Consider the following 21,322-nt stretch of genomic DNA (forward strand, 5'->3'; position numbering starts at 1 on the left):
CCAGATATGGTAACAAAGTGCATATTTGATGTCTCTTCAAGTCTGGAAGGTTCACCCCACTCCCTCACCCTGCGAGAGCTGCAATTTGGTAAATTTAATTAAGGGGCGCCTGCGACATCAAATAAAAGAACCTAGCCAACCATTGAGCCTCAGTAATACTCATCTGGGTAGCAACAACGGGAGCATTCTCAAGGGGTACAACAGGCGAGGAAGAACATTCATTTTATTCAGGGCTATTCAGCCTAACCATGATAACGGTAATCCCACCGCTGCAAATCCTGCTTTATCCTCTCCAGTAATTGTACATAGTTAGCCTTATACAGGTGGTGGAAGGTAGGGGTAATAATTCCCAAATACAAAAATCCTTTTGACGACCATCTAAACAGGAACTGCATTCCATCCTTCAGATCAGGCACCTCCACTAATCCCCCCACCGGCATGGCTTCCGATTTTGTAAAGTTGATCCTGTAGCCCGAAAAACAGCCAAATAAATTAATTGTTTGAATCAATCGAGAAACTGACTCCTCCAGATTGGCCAAGAACAAAAGGATGTCATCAGCATATAGGGTGATCTTATGCTCGCCCATTCCCACCTCTGGCCCCACTATTTCAGGATCCCTCCTGATAGCTTCAGCTAATGGCTCAATTGCCAAGATAAATAGCAGCGGTGAAAGAAGACATCCCTGTCGACTACCTCTCCCAGTATTAAAGTTATCTGACTTAGTGCCATTTGTGATGACTGCTGCCTGAGGATCATTATACAACACTACCACCCATCTAGCAAAGGATCCCCGCAGACCAAAATGCTTGTGGACCCCAAACAAGTACAGCCATTCTATCTGGTCAAATGCCTTTTCTGCGTCTCAGGAGACCACCGAACCCAGGATCAATCTTTGCGGCATACCTGCACCATGTTCAGTACCCTCCTGATATTGTTGGAGGAGCTACGACCCTTAAAACCCATCTGATCATCTTTCATAATATAGGGCAACACCTTTTCCAACCTCAGGGCCAGCATCTTGGGTAGAATTTTTAAATCTACGTTCAAAAGTGAAATGGGTCTGTATGAAGCACGTTCTTCAGGCTCTTTCCCCTTCTTTAAAATGAAGGAGATATTAGCCTCCCTAAGAGAGGGCGGAAGACAAACCCATGTGTCTCAATAGCTATACATCCCCAGAGGTGGCATTTATGAATTCCTTATAGAATTCACTTGGGAATCCATCTGACCCCGGTGCGATGCCACTCTGGAGATGCTTTATTGTTTCCTGCACCTCCTGTATCGTCATAGATGCATTCAACAGGGAAACCTGTTCCGCCTTTATACTGGGGAGGGGCAGGTTCTCCAAATTCAAACAATCTTTGTTTGGCGAAGGAGACCCTTTTTTGCCACCTGTGTGTGCAATGAGTCGAGAGCAGCCCGGAGAGCTGCAGCTTGACCAGTGAAGGCCTAATATAATATACTTCCTCAGCATCTATTGTTGCTCCTCCCTCTGCTTCCTTCGAGTTGTTTAATACGAAATAACTAGGCCTCATAAATATGCCTTCGTGGCCTCCCACAGTATTGCCGGATTACTGGCCTTACCTGAGTTGATATCCCAGAAGACCCTGAACTTTCTTCTGATGTACTCAACGAATTTGCCATTCCTTAACAGGAATGGGTCCGTGCACCAGTGCCATGTATCCATTCCACTACCCTTGATTTTACCATCTAAATACATTGGCACGTGGTCTGAGACAGCTATATTCCTAATTTTACAAGCCAGTGTTATATCCAAAACATCTGATGACATAAAAAAACATGTCAACTCGCGTGTGGCACTTGTGTGGGTTGGAATAGAAAGTAAAGTCTCTTCCATTCAAGTGGAGGTGCCTCCACACATCCACTAACCCCAACTCCTCACACTGGGGCAGCACGGTGGCTCAGTGGTTAGCTCTGCTGCCTCACAGCACCAGGGACCAAGGTCCAATTCTGGCATTAGACGACTGTGTGTGGAGTTTGCACATTCTCCCTGTGTCTGCGTGGGTTTCCTCTGGGTGCTCTGGTTTCCTCACACAGTCCAATAATGTACAGGTAAGGTGAACTGGCCAGGCTAAATTGCCCATGGTGTTAGGTGCATTAGCCAGAGGGAAATGGGTCTGGGTGGATTACTCTTCGGAGGGTCAGTGTGGACTTGTTGAGCCGAAGGGCCCATTTCCACACTGTAGGGAAACTAATCACGTCCACCAACTGCTTAGATTGTGCAGTCATACATGCCAGGCCCCTTGTTACCCTGTCTACCTCAGGATCTATGAGGCGATTAAAATCCCCTCCTATGATTGTGCTGTGCACCCCAAGACTCATTAATTTAGCAACTGCATCAATTAGAAATGTAAGAGGGTGCATGTGGTGGGGTGGGGGAGGATACACATTCATGACGCCATACTCTTCTCCATGTAGTTGAGCTTTAAGAATGATGAACTGTCCAAGTTCATCCTTAATTTGCTCAATTACTTGGAAAGGGAGGTTCCTTCTTATCAGTATAGCCACTCCTCGACTCTTAGAGCTAAAGGAGAAGAATACCCTATCATAACTCCCCCACCACCCCACCCCACCTTACCCATAGCTAACATCCTGGATCCTTCCAGCTGAGGCCGTGCCCTAGCCCCAGGCAATTCACAGATGAAAAAAAACGTTACTTACATTCTGAGAGTTAAAAATGGATGCCCATTCCCCCCTCTCCCGCCCTCCCCACCCCACCCCACCCCACCCCCACACACACCCCTTCTCCATACATCTTAACCAGAGGTATAGCCACCCCCAAACCAAAACCAAAAGGACAGCAGTTAAAACAAAAGTCCCCACATAATGCACAACTGAACGATATACTAAATAATTCCGGTTTTACATCAAGGCAGTACAGAGAAGCCGATAACCACAAAAAAAATGGAGAGAGGAAAAGAAAAGAAGGGGCAGAAAGAACTGTACCATTGTCCATATCGATGGCCCTATCCCAACCCGAGTCCTTGAATTCAGAGAAGTCACAAAGTCCTTCACCTTTTCTGCTGAATCAAAATGAGATACCGACCCCCCATGAGCAAAATACAACATGGCCAGGGACCTCAAGAAACATTGAATGTTCAGATCCCTTAATTTTCTCTTAACCTCATCAAAAGCCCTTTCTCTTCTTAATTCTTGCTCCTGAGAAGTCCTGAAAAGATATTATTCTTGAGCTTTTGTGCTTTAAAGCCTGTGGATCTCTTCCCAGTTTTCTTGCTGTTTCAATCACTAACTGTTTTTCTTTATAATGCAGGAGTCGCACAAGGACCGTGCAGGGGCGTGGGTCCGGTCCTGACCTGCACATTGCAATTCGGTGGGCCCGCTCCAAACTCAACAGGCCCGACTCCAACTCCAACCCCAAGAACGTCAGGAACCACTTCTCCAGGATTCCAACGAGGTCTTTGCCTTCCTCACGTTCCGGAAGACCCACGAGCTGTAAGCTTTTTCTCTTACTTTTGTTTTCCAGGTCGTCCACTTGCTCCTGAAGGACCCGAACCTGGTCTTCCAGCGTTTGGATCCTTCCTCCTGAGACCTCCACCACGGTCTCCGATGCCACGGTCCTCTCTTCCGCTGCCGATTCTCTTCGGGCCAACATTTGAATTTCCTGCTCCATGCTTTTCCAGCGTGGCAGATAGTGGTTCCACCGCTGCTTCAATCTTTTCTCAGAGTTTGGCAAACTCTGAGAATAACTGCTGCTGCCCCATTAAATCCAAAGGGTCTGCCCTGGCAGTTTGAGCAATGGCTCCAGGCGCCCCCGATGCAGTAGGGGAGTGCTCTATCTGCTGCACCCCTGTCGGCCCCTTTCCTTCATTTGCTTTCATTCTGGTCCTAAAGCTGTCAAACCACAATTCTTGCAGCTCCAGATGTTCACTAAGTTTATATTAGTATTTCTTCTCCGAAGGATGGTTAATGAGGTAAAGGTCCACATTGCCAGAGGATATGGCACAGAGCCCAACACAGCAGACCACCGCCATCTTGGATCTCCAAGAAAATGGTTTTCAGACCAGTAGAGAACAACTACAGGATCATACAGCACAGAAACAGACTCTTCAGTCCAACTAGTCCATGCTATGTTCTCAAATTAAACTGGTCCATTTGCCAGTGACTGGCCCATATCCCTCCGAACCTTTCCTATTCATGTACTTATCCAAATGTCTTCTCAACATTGTTACTGCACCTGCATCCACACTTCCTCTGGACATTGATTCCACACACAAACCACTTTCTTAAAAAAAAGGTTCTCCTCATATCTTTTTAAAATCTTTCTCCTCTCCCCTTCAAAATTTGCTCCCTCAACTTGAAACCTCCACCCTAGGGAAAGGACATCTGCTGGTCATCTCATCTATACCCTCATGATCTTATAATCCTCTCTATAAAGTCGCCTCAACCTCCTACACTCCAGTGAAAAACATCTCAACCTATCCACCCAGATGTAAGTATATTCATATCCAGTTATGATCTGTTCAGTGCTGGCGCAAGCTCGAAAAACCAAATGCTCTACCCCTGCTCATACTGTGTGAGACCATAAGACATGAGAACAGAAATTAGGCCATTCAACCCATCGAGTCTGCTCCGCCTTTCAATCATGGCTGATAAATTTCTCAACCTCATTCTCCTGCTTTCTCCCCATTACCTTCGATTCTCTTCATACTCAAGAAGCTATCTATCTCAGTCTTAAATATACTCGGTGACCTGGCCTCCCGTGGCAATGAATTTTATAGATTCAGCACTCTCTGGCTGAAGACATTTCTTCTTATCTCCATTCAGAAATGTCTTCCCCTTACTCGAAGGCTGTGCCCTCTCTTACCAATGGAGACATCTTGTCAATGTCCACTCTGTCCTGGCTGTTCAGCATTCTGTCTGTTTCATTTAGATCCCCCCCAAGTGTGGGCCTGTTAATCAGCATGAACCACACCCTTCAGGATGAGGGACAGAGGAATTAGGTTCAGCAAAGTGAGAATGGGGGAGAGTCTGAGGGATGGAGATTTTCAGCTTTCTGGGAATGAGAGAGGAAAGAAAGTTTGATATAAATTAGAATTGATTACATAGGCTGATGTGCCAAGGAGTGGCAGATTGAGTTTAATTTAGATGAGTATGAGATTTTACATTTTGGTAAGGCAAATCAGGACAGGACTTGTACACCTAATGCTAAGGTCCTGGGGAGTGTAGCAGAACAAAAAGATCTTGGAGAGCAGGTTCATAGTTCCTTGAAAGTGGAGTCGCAAGTCGATCAGATAATGAAGGAGCTGTTTGGTCTACTTTCCTCCATTGGTCAGTACATTGAGTTAGACCATGTTTTGGAATACCACACTCAGTTCTGATCTCCCTGCTGTAGGAAAGATGTTGTGATACTTGAAAGAGTTCAGAAAGGATTTAGAAGGTTGTTGCCAGAGTTGGAAGGTTTGAGCTCCAGGGAAAGGCTGAATAGACTGGGTCTATTTTTCCTGGAGTGGAGGCTGAGGGGTGACCTTATAGAAGTTCATAAGGGGCATGGATAAGATGCATAGCCAAGATCTTTTCCCCAGGATATGGGAGTCCAAAAGTATAGGGCATTTGAGATGAGAGGGGTAACCTGAGGGGAAACTTGCTCACAAAGATGGTGATGTCTCTGTGGAATGAGCCGCCAAAGGAAGCGGTGGAGGCTGGTACAATTACAACATATTAAAAGGCATCTGGATGGGTACATGAATAGGAATGGTTTTGAGGGATATGGGCCAAATGCTGGCAAATGGGACTGGATTAATTTAGGATATCTGGTCGGCACCAATGAGGTGGGCTGAAGGGTCTGTTTCCGTGCTGTATGACTCTAATCGTCCTCAGTGAAAGTAGAAGTGTGGTTGTGAAGACTAGACTTTCAGAGCAGTTTTCAAAGATGTTTTGCCCTTCCTGGGAGCAGAAGTTACAACTAATTCTTCCAGTTGTGAGACAGTAACTGAGTGAGGGAGCACATCTGGAATTCTAGTGGAAAGTGGGAATTCATTGCACTGTGGGGATGAAGTGCTTTCAGGTTTACTGGCAGGAAGTACAGTGTGCTGAGTAGAGAACCTAGTGAAGGGTTAGGTGGGTTTTTGTTTTAAACTGCTCAGTTCATTCAGCCTTCAACATTGTATTTCCAACGCTGTCCATCAGAAGGAGCAGTGAATCAGGAACTGGTATCGTTAGAAGCCTTACGGTTTTCAGTACAGCAGGTATTGCATTGTTTCATTAGCTTTGTAAAGGTTACTAGCAGCAGCAGGTGTGGGCTGTATTCACTAGAAACGATTAAGCAGTTACAGAACACACATACGAGAGGGCAGGGTGGGACTTGTCTTTCGATTTGCAGAAAGTGGGAGGTTCTGGGAGATGTCATCCGGAACGCACACAATCCTGGTAAATCATTGAAGCCCGATAGTGTGGAATCAGGCCATTCAGCCCATAAAGGCAACGCTGACCCCTCTGAAGAGCATGCCACACAGACCACCCCCACCCCACCTATCCTGTCCTGTCATTTCTGCTGGTGAATTAGACTAGGACTAGGGGACATGGTCTCAAGATTAGGGAGAGTAGATTTAGGACAGAGATGAGGAAGAACTGTTTTTCCTGGAATGTGGTGAATCTATGGAATTGTCTGCCCAAGGAAGCAGTAGCAGCAGCTTTATTAAGTATATTCAGGATACAGTTGGCTGGGTTATTGCATTGTAGGGAATTCAAGGGTAGTTGGGACAATGCAGATAGGAGGAGCTGAGATGATGATCTTAATGAATGGCAGAGCAGGCTGGATGGACCAAATGGCCTACTCCTGCTTCTATTACTGTGAAACATTAATTGTGCATTTCCCATGGCTAACCCACCTAACTTGCACATCCCTGGACACAATGGGCAATTTTGCATGACCAATCCAAATCAAGGCCGGTGAGCAGTGTGGTGATGTGGAAAATGAACGTTGGAGAACGATAAAAAGGGACAAGGAGGATAAACGTACCAGCAATCAAAGCTCGATTCAAAAGATCACAAAAAATAAAAGTAAAAGCTGCAAAAATGAGTGAATTGGCTGCACACATTGAAGAGAATAATTATGATCTGAGACTCCTTATAAAGAAGTTTAATGGGAAGCTCGGTAAAGGTAGAAGGTTGGCATTGCTAATCAAAGCACTGATCACAGGGTAGCCTGGTGTCAGCTCGGATTTCAGGTCCTGATTTCTCTGTCCTCTGTTGATCTCCCTGTTCCCACAGAGTAAGGTGTCGTATGTCCTCAGTTCTGCTGGGTTTTTGCTGAAGCTTTGACCCCCTTTTCCACCTTCCCGATCAATAAAACATTCAGCCACTCAAGGCCCAACCCACATTGCCCCAGCCTGTCAACCATCCAGACAGAGAGACTCATCGTAGCAGGGAATAAACAAGAAAAATGAAACAAAATTAGAAATAAATAGGTGAGCTTGTTTAATGTTTGTTCATTAGGAAGTAAGCCAGAAATAAGGGTCTCTCTTATGGTACCCAACTTGAGGAATTCTCTCTCCCTTCCATCTAACTATTAGTACCCAACTCTGATTTATAACAACATTTACAGAAATAAAGCATTAGTTATCAAATAGACATAGAGATAAACAGCATAGACATAGACATTTGCTTTCTCTCATGCATGCACACATGGATATAAGTGTATAGGGTGAATTTGTATTTGTAGAATTATATTTATAGATACATAGAACATTACAGCGCAGTGCAGACCCTTCGGCCCTCAATGTTGCACCGACCTGTGGAACCAATCTGAAGCTCACCTAACCGACACTATTCCATTCTCGTCCATATGCCTACCCAATGACAATTTAAATGCCCTTAAAGTTGGCGAGTCTACTCCTATTGCAGGCAATACGTTCCACACCTCTACTACTGAGGAAAGAAACTACCTCTGACCATCTGTCCTATATCTATCACCCCTCAATTTAAAGTTATATCCCCTCATGCTAGCCATTGCCATCCAAGGAAAAAGGCATTCACTATCCAACCTATCTAACTCTGATTATCTTATGTCTCAGTTAGTCATCTTTCAACCTCCTTCTCCCTAACGAAAACAGCCGCAAGCCCCTCAGCCTTTCCTCTTAATACCTTCCCTCCATACCAGGTAACATCCTAGTAAATCTCTTCTGAATCTTTCCCAAAGCTTCCACATCCTTTCTATAATGCGGTGACCAGAACTGTGCGCAATACTCCAAATCTGGCCGCACCAGAGTTTTGTACAGCTGCAACATGATCTCATGGTTCTGAAACTCAATCCCTCTACCAACAAAAGCTAACACACCGTATGCTTTCTTAACAGCCCTTTCAACCTGGGTAACTTTCAAGGATCTACGTACTTGGACACCGAGATCTCTCTGCTCATCTACACTACCAAGAATCTTACCATTAGCCCAGTACTCTGCATTCCTGTTGCTCTTTCCAAAGTGAATCACCTCACACTTTTCCGCATTAAACTCCATTTTCCACCTCTCAGCCCAGCCCTGCAGCTAATCTATGTCCCTCTGTAACTGACAACATCCTTAGTCAGTAGCCACAACTCTACCGACTTTAGTGTCATCCGCGAATTTACGAACCCACCTTCTATGCCCTCATCCAGGTCATTTATAAAATGAAGAAGAGCAGTGGACCCAAAACAGATCCTTGTGGTAACTCACTTGTAACTGAACTCCAGGATGAACATTTCCCATCAACCACCACCCTCTGTCTTCTTTCAGCTAGCCAATTTCTGATCCAAAAATTTGATTTTGTTCAAAAAATGCGCAGTCTGCTGGCAGTCAATGCAGGCAGTACATGCATGTAATATTTTGTAAATTTCACTTTGGAAACAGAACCTGTCAGATTCAAAATTGGGATACAGACTGTGACCTCATACCTTTAATGCATTGTCTGAGCTGAGATGTCACCTTTAGTTACAAACCTTAAGTTATCTCGAGAAGGTGATTTGTCAGAAGTTCTGAGATTTACATATTAATGATACCTACAACCCATTCTAAAAGATTAAAGACTGATGGTTTGCCACGTCTATGTTTAGTTTCTCACTGGTGTTGGTGTCAATGCCTTGATCCCGTGTCTGGTTGTTTCTAAAGATGCTGTATTGCAGGTTTATCCTGAATTTATACAGTTTTCCTTTGCTTCCCAAAAACAGATCTGCTCACACTGAGCAGTATCCCAATGTCGTGAAAAATGTTAACTTTCAGGTAGAGAGTTATTCAAGAGATGTTTTTACTTTTTTGGCCCTGTAAGATCCTGAATTAGCATCCTTCAGGAGAATTAGAGTGGAGTGAGAATGGATGGGGGGAGAGAGATTGGGATGGTGCTTTCAATTTTGTGGAATAACAAAACAAAAGATTGTTCTGCAGAAAAAGAATTGCTTGTTCTGAATTTCTACCCTGGACTGATGTTAAAGTGGAGATTTGAGACGGCCCAGGGAATCCCTTGTGGTCTCAGACCTGTAAAGCCTCTCTCTTGATTCGTCCCAGAAATCGTACTGTTTGGAAGTCTGGAATAAAAACCTGTTATGGACAGTTTAGTATAATTTTAGTTATCCCCTTTATTCACTAATAGCATCACTGTGACAACATAACATTGATACCTATCAGCTAAACAAACTAGGTTCTAATAATCTAGGAGAGTAGGTTACCAGCTGTTCAAATGCCCAGCAGGCTACTTCAATGTATTGATACAAAGTGGCTTCCTTTGTACAAAAGTTTGAAAAAGAAATTGCATGTTCTTAATTAGACAGATAACAGTGAAAGACAATAATTCATAAGGAAGAAAAGCTAATTGACAGATCTGTGAAGCTTGACTAATCACTCCTACAGGCCCTAAGCCATTCGTCAGGTGGGAAAAACAGCTGAGTTAGGCGCCTGCTAGTGAGATAAACTCCTCTCATAAAGAGGTACCAGTCCCAGCTAATTGGAGAGTTCACAAGATAACCTTGCACAGCTCACATGTCAGATACAGTTGTTTTATAAAATGGCTTCTTAGTAAGGAGGGCGAACGTTCAATCATAAAATGGCTTCCCGACACATTGTGCAAGAATCTCTTCAATATTCGACCTAGAATAATTTCTAAGCTAGGAGCAGACTCCTGCTTTTTAAGCACTAAATCATTCTGTACCTGAGGCTGAGATTTTACTGTCAGGTTGCATTTAAACTGATTCATTCGTCTTCGAATGAAACATGCCTTCTTTTCAAGTTTGTGATTGAAATTCAAATAAAACATAAGATCTGATTAGTTAGAATTGACAGTGGGGCAGTCTGTAAAAACAGCAAGTAAGTTAAAGCTTTATCAGTATTTCCTTTTACAGAGTTTGCATTTCATAACCAGAATTGGCTACTCAAAAGCATCAAAAAGTCACAAAATGCAATTAAATTCAATCCATAGCAGCTAAGCACTAAGAGTTAATTTTCTACTGGATTCAACAGCCTCAGCACTAAAGTGGTGTCTCTCTCTAGTGTCCTTTTGAACTCTCAAGTCAGGATTTTGTAACAGCAAAGATTTATTTCCTCTGTGACTGCCCTGCTTGCAAGGGGTATAAGAATCCATTATAATTGACAGCAACTGACCGTTAATTACAAAGTTTTTGATAGTACCAAGTTTCGTTTCAGGGTCAGAATCAAACACTCATTAATTTCAAAAGGGAACGGCTGTGAATGTTATCACTTAGTGTCCTGTTCACGCAGATTCACCAATGCTAAGGCAAACATTCTTAATTGTCTTACAGCATCCTGTTATCACTTGGTAAGCCCAGGTGTCCCTATCTTTTGCATTCTTTAAGATCCCCCCTTTTCTGAGCCTTGCTGTCTGTCTATTTTCTCGTGTAATAAATGTGTTCCATAATTCAGCATTACATTTAGTCTAAATGTTTAAAGACAAGTTTTAAGGCTACAGACCTTCTCAGTGACAATGATGACTTTTGTAATCTCTTTTTACAGAGTATTTGATCTGAAAACTGAAGTTTAAAAATCAACAGATGAAGGGCTTATGCCCAAAACGCCGACTCTCCTGCTGCTCAGATGCTGCCTGACCTGCTGTGCTTTTCCGCACTTTTCGACTCTGACTCTCCAGCGTCTGCTGTCCTCAATTTCAAGTCAATGTCTGACAGTCGTTCAGTCCATTGGGACTGTAACGAGTTTTGACTAAGATTCTGTGAGAAGAAGCAAAGTTTTTTGGTCCCTGTTTCAGTAAGTTTTCAGCATCAGTGGGACTGAATGAGAGACCCTCCTGTTATAGGGCACTGAGTGTGGAACCTAAAACAGTTATCCAGCCTGGAAAGAGGAATTCACGGGCGAGGAGGGACTGTACACGTGTTTGTGTGCTGTTGAAGCTTCAGCCATGGAGAAACCCGAGGAATCCCGCCCCGTGGAGAAACCTTGGAAGTGTGGCGACTGTGGGAAAGGCTTCCATGTGCCGTCTGTCCTGGAGGCTCATCAGCGCAGTCACACTGGCGTCAGGCCATTCTCCTGCCCTGAGTGCGGGAAGGGGTTCAGCAGTTCCTCCACCCTGCTGAGGCACAGACGGGTCCACACAGGGGAGAGGCCCTTCAGCTGCCCGGAGTGCGGGAAGGCCTTCAGCAATTCCGCTGACCTACTGAAGCACCAGCGGGTCCACACCGGGGAGAGGCCATTCTCCTGCCCAGAGTGCGGGAAGGGGTTCAGCAGTTCCTCCGCCTTGCTGACCCACCGGCGGGTCCACACAGGGGAGAAGCCCTTCAGCTGCCCTAAGTGTGGGAAGGCCTTCACCCAGGCCTTTTCCCTGCTGAGGCACCAGAGTGTCCACACAGGGAAGAGGCCATTCACTTGCCCAGATTGCGGGAAGGGGTTCAGCGATTCCTCCGCCCTGCTGACCCACCAGCGGGTCCACACAGGGGAGAGGCCTTTCAGCTGCCCTGAGTGTGGGAAAGCCTTCACCCATGCCTCCAACCTGCTGACCCACCGGTGGGTCCACACCAGGGAGAGGCCCTTCAGTTGCCCTGAGTGTGGGAAGGCCTTCAGCAATTTCTCCCACGTGCTGATCCACCGGCGGGTCCACACCGGGGAGAGGCCATTCGCTTGTCCTGAGTGCGGAAAGGCCTTCAGCAATTCCTCTGACTTACTGAAGCACCAGCGGGTTCACACCGGTGAGCGGCCCTTCAGCTGCCCTGAGTGCGGGAAGTCCTTCACCCAGGCCTGCAACTTGCAGAGGCACCAGCGAGGGCACCAGCGCTCCCAACAATCGGATTCTGCCAGTGAGGCTGCTGTGGGTCACCCCCAGGACTGAACCTCCTGCCCAGTCTGACAGTGAGAGAGTTGGTGGGCTTGTTTTGTTTTCTGCTGGACTGCACCCACTCCCACGGTGGCTCAGTGGTGAGTAGCATTGCCTCACAGTGCCAGGGGCCCGGCATTGGGGCAACTATCTGTGTGGAGTTTGCACATTCTCCTCCTGTGCCTGCGTGGGTTTTCTCTGGGTGTTCCGGTTTCCTCCCACAGTCCAAAGGTGTGCAGGTAGGGTGGATTGGCGAAGCTAAATTGTCCCAGTGTTCAGGAATGTGTAGGTGTGGTGCATTAGTCAGGGGAAATGTTGAGTAATAGGGTAGGGAAATGGGTCTGGGTGGGTTACTCTTCAGAGGGTCAGTTTGAACTTGTTGGGCTGAAGGACCTGTGTCCACACTGTAGGGATTCTGTGATTCCATGAACTTTGATCCATTGGGCGCTACTGCACGTTCCCACTGACACAATCTGCACAAACCTAAGCCTGTGAGACCATCAAAGCAGACGTTAGGCCATTCAGCCCATCGAGTCTGCTCTGCCATTCGTTAGAGACAAAATCAAACTGCAGATGCTGGAATCCAAAGTAGGCAAGCAGGAGGCTGGGAGAACGCAGCAAGCCAGGCAGCACCAGCAGTGAAGTCAGTGTTTCAGGTATTAACCCAAATCATTGACTTCTCCACCAGAAATGATTTACGAGGATGTTGCCGAGAGGTTGAATAGACTGGGCCTGTTTTCCCTGGAGTGTCAGAGGTTGAGGGGTGACCTTATATGGGTTTATAAAATCATGAGGGGTTTGGATAGGGCAAATAACAAGGTCATTTCCCTGGAGGTTGGGCAGTCCAGAACCAGAGGGTTTATGGTGAGAGGGGAAAGATTTAAATGGGACCTAAAGGGCAACCTTTTCATACAGAGGGTGATGCATGTATGGAATAAGCTGCCAGAAGAAGTGGTGGAGGCTGGTACAATTACAGCTTTTAAATGGCATCTGGATGGGGACACGAATAGGAATGGTTGAGAGGGATATAGGCCAAGCGCTGGAAACCGACCCTTTGATCCAACTCATTCATGCTGACCAGATTTCCTAAATTAATCTAGTCCCATTTGCCAGCACTTGGCTTGTATCCCTCTAAACTATTCCTGTTCATACACCCATCCAGGTGCCTTTTGATTAGATTCCCTACAGCGTGGAAACAGGCCCTTCGGCCCAACAAGTCCTCACCGACCCTCCGAAGAGTAACCCACCCTAACACTACAGGCAACTTAGCATGGACCTCAAGGGACAAGTTTTCACACAGAGGATGGTGCATGTAGAGAATGAGCTGCCAGAGGAAGTGGTGGAGGCTGGTACAATTACAACATTTAAAAAGCATCTGGATGGGTATATGAGCTAAATGCTGACAAATCGGAGTAGATTAAATTTTGGATGTCTGGTCAGCATGGACGAGTTGTAGCGAAGGGTCTGTTTCAGTGCTGGACATCTCTACGACTAGGCCTCTCGGGTTCACACACAAAGAATCTGTCAGTAACGTTGGTTTCAGAGTTCAGTTGAAGCAATGTGGTATCTTTTAGAGACTTTGAGTCAAAAGAGATGCACAGCAGGGAAACAGACCCTTCAGTCCAACTCGTCCATGCTGACTGCATATCCCAAATTAATCTCATCCCATTTGCCAGCACTTGTCCATATCCCTCTAAACTCTTCCTATTCATGTTCTTATCCAGATGCCTTTTAAATGTTGAAATTGTACCAGCTTCCACCACTTCCTCTGGCAGCTCATTCCATACATACACCACTCTCTCCGTGAAAAGGTCACCCCTCAGGTCCCTTTTAAATCTTTTCCCCCTCATCCTAAACCTCTAGTTTTGGATTCCCCACCCTGGGGAAAAGATTTTGACTATTTACCCGACCTGTGCCCCTCATAATTTGATAAATATCTACCAGGTCTCTCCTCAGCCTCCAATGTTCCAGGGAAAATACCTGCAACTTATTCAATCTCTCCCTATAACTCAAACCCTCCAACCTCAGAACCATCCATTTAAATCTTTTCTGAACCTTTTCAAGTTTCACAACATCCTTCCTGGAGACACAATTTGCAGGTGTACAGTGTTATGGACCAGGCCAGATCCCCTCAAAACATTCTAGGAAGGTAGCCCAGACCCTAACTTTTTTTAGTTGTTTTAGGCAGAGGTATCTCAGGAGTGATGTAGCTGGTCAATCCACTTGGCTTCCAGGAAAACTATTTACACACCGCCGAATGAAACACAAGTAAAAGAAAACAGATTTTAGAATAGCAGCAATTCATAAACCCGACCGTCACGACCTCCCCGCAACTTAAGAAAGCAGCTGTTCAGATTTCCTGCAACATTCTCATAAACACACCCCTATGGCAAAAAGGAACGGTTAGTTCAAACACAGGTTCTTACAGGAGAGATGTTAGTGAGAGAGTCAGCCAGAAACATTTGTTGAATCAGGGAACCTTTCTTCCCCCAGTAGCTTCAGACAGACTGCTTGCTAAAACTCAAACCAAATCAGAGTTAACAAAAAGGAGAACCGCCCTTTCATTGTACAAGTGTTTTCCAAAAAAAAACATCACAAATCCTTTTCCCCGATTGTTGCCTTAGCCAGTATCTGTTAGCCATTAGCAAAGTCCCTCACCACAGATGAATCAGAACCTCTGCCTTTTGCAACCTCTCTTCAAAAAAAAACAAGAACAACATCTTCTTCAAAGGAGCAGCATTGTCACAACAGAGAGCACCTGAACTGAAGCATTTGTATTGAAAGGCCATACAGTTCGCAGGCTAAGACAACAGTTTTTCAATTTAGCCAATCAATTTAAACCAGGTCCTTTGGCTTCCAAAAACCTGTTAAATTTCAATCTGATTGTTTGAAAACAGAGAAACAATCCTATCATAAAAAAGAAAGATATGTCTTCAAGGGTACAAAAGAAGGGGGCAGTTGGACAGAAGCCCAGAGCTAAACAAGGAACAAAGAAAGCTACAGCACCGGACCAGGTTCTTTGGCCCTCCAAGCCTGCACCAATCCAGATCCTCTATCTAAACCTGTTGCCTATTTTCTAAGGATCTGTATCCCTCTGCTCCCTGCCCTTTCATGTATCTGTCTAGATACATCTTAAATGACACTATCATGTCCGCCTCTACCACCTCCGGTGGCAATGTGCTCCAGGTACCCACCACCCTCTGCATAAGGAACTTGCCATGCATATCTCCCTTAAACTTTTCCCCTCTCACCTTGAACTTGTGACCTCACTAGTAATTGAGTCTCCCATTCTGGGAATAAAAGTTTCTTGTTCTTTCCTTAGATTAGATACACTATAGTATGAAAACAGGCTCTTCGGCCCTGCAAGTTCACACCAACCCTCTGAAGAGTAACCCACCCAGACACATTCTCCTACCCTTTATTTACCCCTGACCTGGCAATTTAGCATCACCAATTCTCTTGACCCACACATCTTTGGATTGTGGGAAGAAACTAAAGCACATGGAGGACAATCAGAGACGGGGAGAATATGCAAACTCCACACACTCGCCCAAGAGCGAATTAAACCCAGTGCCCTGGTGCTGTGAGGCAGAAGTGCTAACCACTGAGCCACCATGCCACCCCATGGTTTGTAGATCTCATTCAGGTCTCCCCTCAATCCGCATCTTTCTAATGAAAATAATCCTAATCTACTCAACCTCTCCTCATAGCAAGCGCCCTGTTTACCAGGCAACATCCTGGTGAACCTCCTCTGCACCCTCTACCAAAAGGATGTGGATGCTTTGGAATGTGGCAACCAGAACTGTATGAAGTGTTCCAAATGTGGCCAAACCGAAGTCCTATACAACTGTAACATAACCTGCCAACCATTGTACTCAATCCCGGGGAAGGAAACCCTCCAACCTCAGAACCATCCATTTAAATCTTTTCGGAACCCTTTCAAGTTGCACTACATCCTTCCTGGAGACACAATTTGCAGGTGTACAGTGTTATGGACCAGGCCAGATCCCCTCAAAACATTCTAGGAATGTAGCCCAGACCCTAACCTTTTTTAGTTGTTTTCGGCAGATGTATCTCAGGAGTCATGTAGCTGGTCAAATCAATTGGCTTCCAGGAAAACAATTTATTTACACACCGCCGAATGAAACCTTCATGACCACTCCATTGACCTGTGTTGCCACCTTCAGGGTACAATCGACTGAACGCCCAGATCTCTAACTCCCCCTCGCGAGAGCCAAGTGTCCTCCGTTCTATTGAGAGGGGGAAATTGGCCGTCAGTCATCTCTGTATTAGAAAATGCATCATTTAAAAAAAAACTGAGAAGGGCATTCCTGACAGAAGATTCAACAGAAGGCGGCACAGAGTATTCCAAGAGACACATAACCAGGCTGTAATCTGAGAGACTAAATTCCATTTTTTGTTACGAGAGGGAATCATATTTATTGGATCATCATATCACGAGAATCTTGTTTCATTCCAGAACAGTCAGTAGTTAGAAGGGATTTATTTGGTTTGTTAATAGTTTAGTTTATCTGTTCACCGTTACTGTTGGATAAATAAATGGATTTTTGTTGATTTTAAAGTGTCAGGGATTTATTTTTAAACATTAGAGCAGGTTACACCACTTTTCACATTAATGTTACAGATTATATGGTGATGCGCTTGTCTTTGGGTGTTTCGGTTTGAGCTCTCTGGTGGGGTGGGGGTTGGTGTCTAACAGTATTGACGTGATGTCATGTTGAATGCAGTGGAGTCAATATTAATCCCAGCCTCTTGCTCTGGTTGTGGGTGAATCGCCTTAATTTGGCCACTGACTCAGAAACTAACTGCTGAAATAATGATTCACACTTCATTGCACGTAGCAACTAAAACTAAAAACCCTCAAGTAAGCAAGTTCAGTCTCACCGTTGCCACCCTCCCCCCACCCGGCTATCACCTGATTGCTGGCAGAATTTAACCGAGTTTCCATCGACAGTGCCCATCTCTGGAAAGGTCAAGGGGTTTGACACAATATTGTTCGTCCAATACTGCTGCTGCATCATTCTGGAGCGAGAACGTAGAACAATACAGCACAGTTCAGACCCATCAGCCGTCGATGTTGTACCAGCCTTTTATCCAACTTGAAGATGAGACTAGCCTACATTCCCCTCAATTTACTGCCGTCCATGTGCTTGTTCAGCAGTCTCTTAAATGTATCTGACTCTCATTCCAACCCTGGAAGTGCATTCCATGCACTCACCATTCGGAGTAAAAAACCTACCTCTGCCATCTTCCCTAAACCTTCTTCCAATTACCTTAAAATTATGCCCTGTCATTTCTGACCTGGGGAAAAAGTCTCTAGCTATTCGTTCTATCTATGCCTCTCAACATACAGTACACCTCTATAAAGTCACCTCTCATCCTTCTTCGCTCCAATGAGAAAGGCCCTAGCTCCCCCAACCTAAGACATGCCCTCCATTCCAGGCAGCATCGAGGTAGATCTCCTCTATACCCTCTCTCAGCTTACACAGCTTCCTGTTGTGGTTCTGTTCACCGAGCTGGGAATTTGTGTTGCAGACGTTTCGTCCCCTGTCTAGGTGACATCCTCAGTGCTTGGGAGCCTCCTGTGAAGCGCTTCTGTGATGTTTCCTCTGGCATTCTCCCTACACATCTTCCCTAAAATTAGGTGACTAGAAGTGAACACAATATTCCAAGTGTGATCTAACCAGTACTCCATACAGCTGCAGCATAACCTTGCAGCTCTTAAGCTCAATCTCCCTGCTAACGAAAGCCAACACACCGTACACCTTTGTAACAACTTATCAACCTGGGTGGCAACTTTGAGCGATCTATGGACTTGGACTCCAAGATCCCTCTGTTCCAACACAGTCAAGAATCCTGCCTTTAACCCCATAGGTTGAACAAACAGAGGAGTTTGGTGAAATGAGAATCATTAGATAAATGCTACTGAGCGAACTGATGGTGCTATGGGCTGGCAAATCTCTGGGTACAGGTGGACTTCAGAGAATTTTAAAAGGTGGCTAATGAGTTCATTTTGTATTAATGTTAATTTTCCAAGATTTATTAGATTCAGGCAAGTTTTCCTCAGACTGGAGAGTAACATATTTAATACTTCTGTTCTCGAAGGGAAAGATACATCATGGAAAATGTGGTCCCTTGAGTCTACAATTAAACATTTGTTTTTGAATCAATTAAGGAAATTATAACCACCATGTCAAAAAGCTTGTGGTAATTGAAAAGAATCAGCATGCTAATATGAAAACGAAATGTTGTTTCACCAATTTATTCATAGAATTCCGAGAGTGTGGAAAGAGACCATTTGGCCGATCAAGTCCTGCACCAACCCTCAAGTGCATCCCAACCAGATCCAGACCGCCACCCTACTCCCGTAACCCTGCATTTCGCATGGCTAACTCACCAAGCTTGTACATCCAAGGACATTACGCAATCCAGCGTGGCTAATGCATCCAACCTACACATCTTTGGACTGTGGAGCCCCCAGTGGAAACTCATAAAGACATAGATAGAACATGCAAACTCCAAATAGATAGTCGACTCAAGGTTGAAATCAAATAGGTGTCTCTGGCCGTGAGAGGGAGCCACCGTGCCACCATGCTGTCCTAAAGGAATTCTTTGAAAGAGTATGTAAATTGAAGCCTGTGGATATACTGAACATGAATATCCTAAAGGTGTTTGACATGTTTTCACGAAAAGCATACTACACAGAGGAGCTCATGGTGTAGAGTATAGTTATAGAACATCAACTGACTGGCAGAAAACAGAATATGCAAAAATGATTCTTTTGTCAAATTGGTTGTATATGACAATGTATGGTGGGGTTCCAACAGGGATCTCTGCTGGCTCCTCAACTTTCTACAATTATATAGATGACTTACAGGAGGGGATCAAAGGTATGTGGTTACCTTTGCAGGCAACACAAAGATAGATGGAGATGTGCATTGTGGGGATGACATATCAATGATGCAGATTGATAGATTGGTTAAATAAATAAGCAAAACTCTTGCAAGTGGTGTACAATATGGTAAAATGCAATTTGTTACCTACTTGGAGAACAACTGCATAATTCTGAGATGTAGAGGGATCCGGGGGCCTTGCAAATAAGTCACAAGTTAGAATGCACAGCAAATGATTAGAAAGGCCAATGACATAAATGTAAGGCGATTATGCCTCAGTTACAGAGCAATGGTGGGACTACATCTTGAACACGGTGCTCAGTTTTGATATCCTTACCTAAGGAAGAATGAAAATGCATTAAAGGCAATTCACAGAAGGTAAACTAGATTGACACCCACAATGAACAGACTGTCTAATGGAAAATCATTAGACAGGCAGGTCTGACTTTCAGAGTTTGGAATAGCAAGAGGTCATTTGATTGAAGTTTCTAGGAGCCTGAATGGTCTTCAAAAGATGGATGTTGAAGGATGTTTACTTACTGTTGTGAACGAACAATTAGATCACCCCTTTATAGAGTCATAGAGATGTACAACATAGAAACAGACCCTTCGGTCCAACCCGTCCATGCTGACCAGATATCCCAACCCAATCTAGTCCCACCTGCCAGCACCCGGCCCATATCCCTCCAAACCCTTCCTATTCATATACCCATCCAAATGCCTCTTAAATGTTGCAATTGTAGCAGCCTCCACCACTTCCTCTGGCAGTTCATTCCATACACATACCAACCTCTGCGTGAAAAAGTTGCCCTTTCGGTCTCTTTTATATCTTTCCCCTCTCACCCTAAACCTATGTCCTCGAGGTCTGGACTGTCCGACCCCAGGGAAGATACTTTGCCTATTTATCCTATCCATGCCCTCATAATTTTGTAAACCTCTATAAGGTCACTCCTCAGCCTCCGATGCTCCAGCAGCTCAAATCCTCCAACCCTGGCAACATTCTTGTAAATAGTTTCTGAACCCTTTCAAGTTTCACAACATCTTTCCAACAGGAAGGAGACCAGAATTGCACGCAATATTCCAACAGTGGGCTAACCAATGTCCAATACAGCCGCAACATGTCCTCCCAATTCCTGTACTCAATACTCTGACCAATAAAGGAAAGCATACCAAATGCCTTCTTCACTATCCTATCTACCTGCAACTCCACTTTCAAGGAGCTATGAACCTGCACTCCAAGGTCTCTTTGTTTAGCAAGACTGCCGAGGACTTTACCAATAAGTGCATAAGTCCTGCTAAGATTGGCTTTCCCAAAATGCAGCACCTCGCATTTATCTGAATTAAACTCCATCTGCCACTTCTCAGCCTATTGGCCCATCTGGTCAAGATCCTGTTGTAATCTGAGGTAACTCTCTTCGCTGTCCACTACACCTCCAATTTTGGTGTCATCTGCAAAATTACTAAATGTACCTCTTATGCTCGCATCAAAATCATTTTGGTAGATGACAAAAAGTAAAGGGCCCAGCACCGATCCTTGTGGCACTCCACTGGTCACAGGCCTGCAGTCTGAAACACAACCCTCCACCACCACCCTCTGTCTTCTACCTTTGAGCTAGTTCTGTATCCAAGTGGCTAGTTCTCCCTGTATTCCGTGAGATCTAACCTTGCTAATCAATCTCCCATGGGGAACCTTGTCGAACGCCTTACTGAAGTCCATATAGATCACATCTACTGCTCTGCCCTCATCAATCCTCTTTGTTACTTCTTCAAAAAACGCAATCATTTGTGACAAAGAAGGAGGGAAATTTTTTGGAAGGTTGTGCAGCTTTGGAATACTTTGCAACAGAAGATAGTGGAGGCAGGACCATTGAATATTTCTAAGGCAGAAGTAGATTAATTCATTTACCTAAGAAGAATCTCAGGTTTTGGGGATGGATGCGAATGTGCAATGTATAACTCAAAGTAGTCAGCCATTATCTTCTTGGAGTGGAGCAGCTTAATGAGCCGAATGGCTTACTTCAGCTCCTAATTTGGACATTCATATATTCTGCTAGCTAGAATGACCTGAGTTTGACCAGCATATATTTCCAATAAGCCCATGTTGATTCTGCTCAGTCCTATCATTAAT

At 44.8% G+C, this 21,322-nt stretch overlaps 2 protein-coding genes across 2 annotated transcripts in view; one reads left to right on the plus strand and one right to left on the minus strand.

Moving 5' to 3' along the window:
- Nucleotides 1-12,529, plus strand: part of LOC148143391 (uncharacterized) — a 46,929-nt gene extending 34,400 nt beyond the window's left edge. Inside the window, exon 2 of the mRNA XM_087974165.1 lies at nucleotides 11,491-12,529. Within this exon, the coding sequence (XP_087830291.1) occupies nucleotides 11,491-12,295 (805 nt within the window). The 3' untranslated portion in view covers nucleotides 12,296-12,529. The remainder of the gene's footprint in view (nucleotides 1-11,490) is intronic.
- Nucleotides 1-21,322, minus strand: part of LOC148143388 (uncharacterized) — a gene marked incomplete at its 5' end in the record, with an annotated part of 330,397 nt that overhangs the window by 177,460 nt on the left and 131,615 nt on the right. The gene's annotated exons all lie outside the window — the stretch shown is intronic.

This window comes from Chiloscyllium plagiosum, unplaced genomic scaffold, assembly GCF_037043375.1.
Source record: "Chiloscyllium plagiosum isolate Xiang-an unplaced genomic scaffold, Cpla_swu_hap1 HiC_scaffold_27, whole genome shotgun sequence".
Taxonomy (NCBI): Eukaryota; Metazoa; Chordata; class Chondrichthyes; order Orectolobiformes; family Hemiscylliidae; genus Chiloscyllium; species Chiloscyllium plagiosum.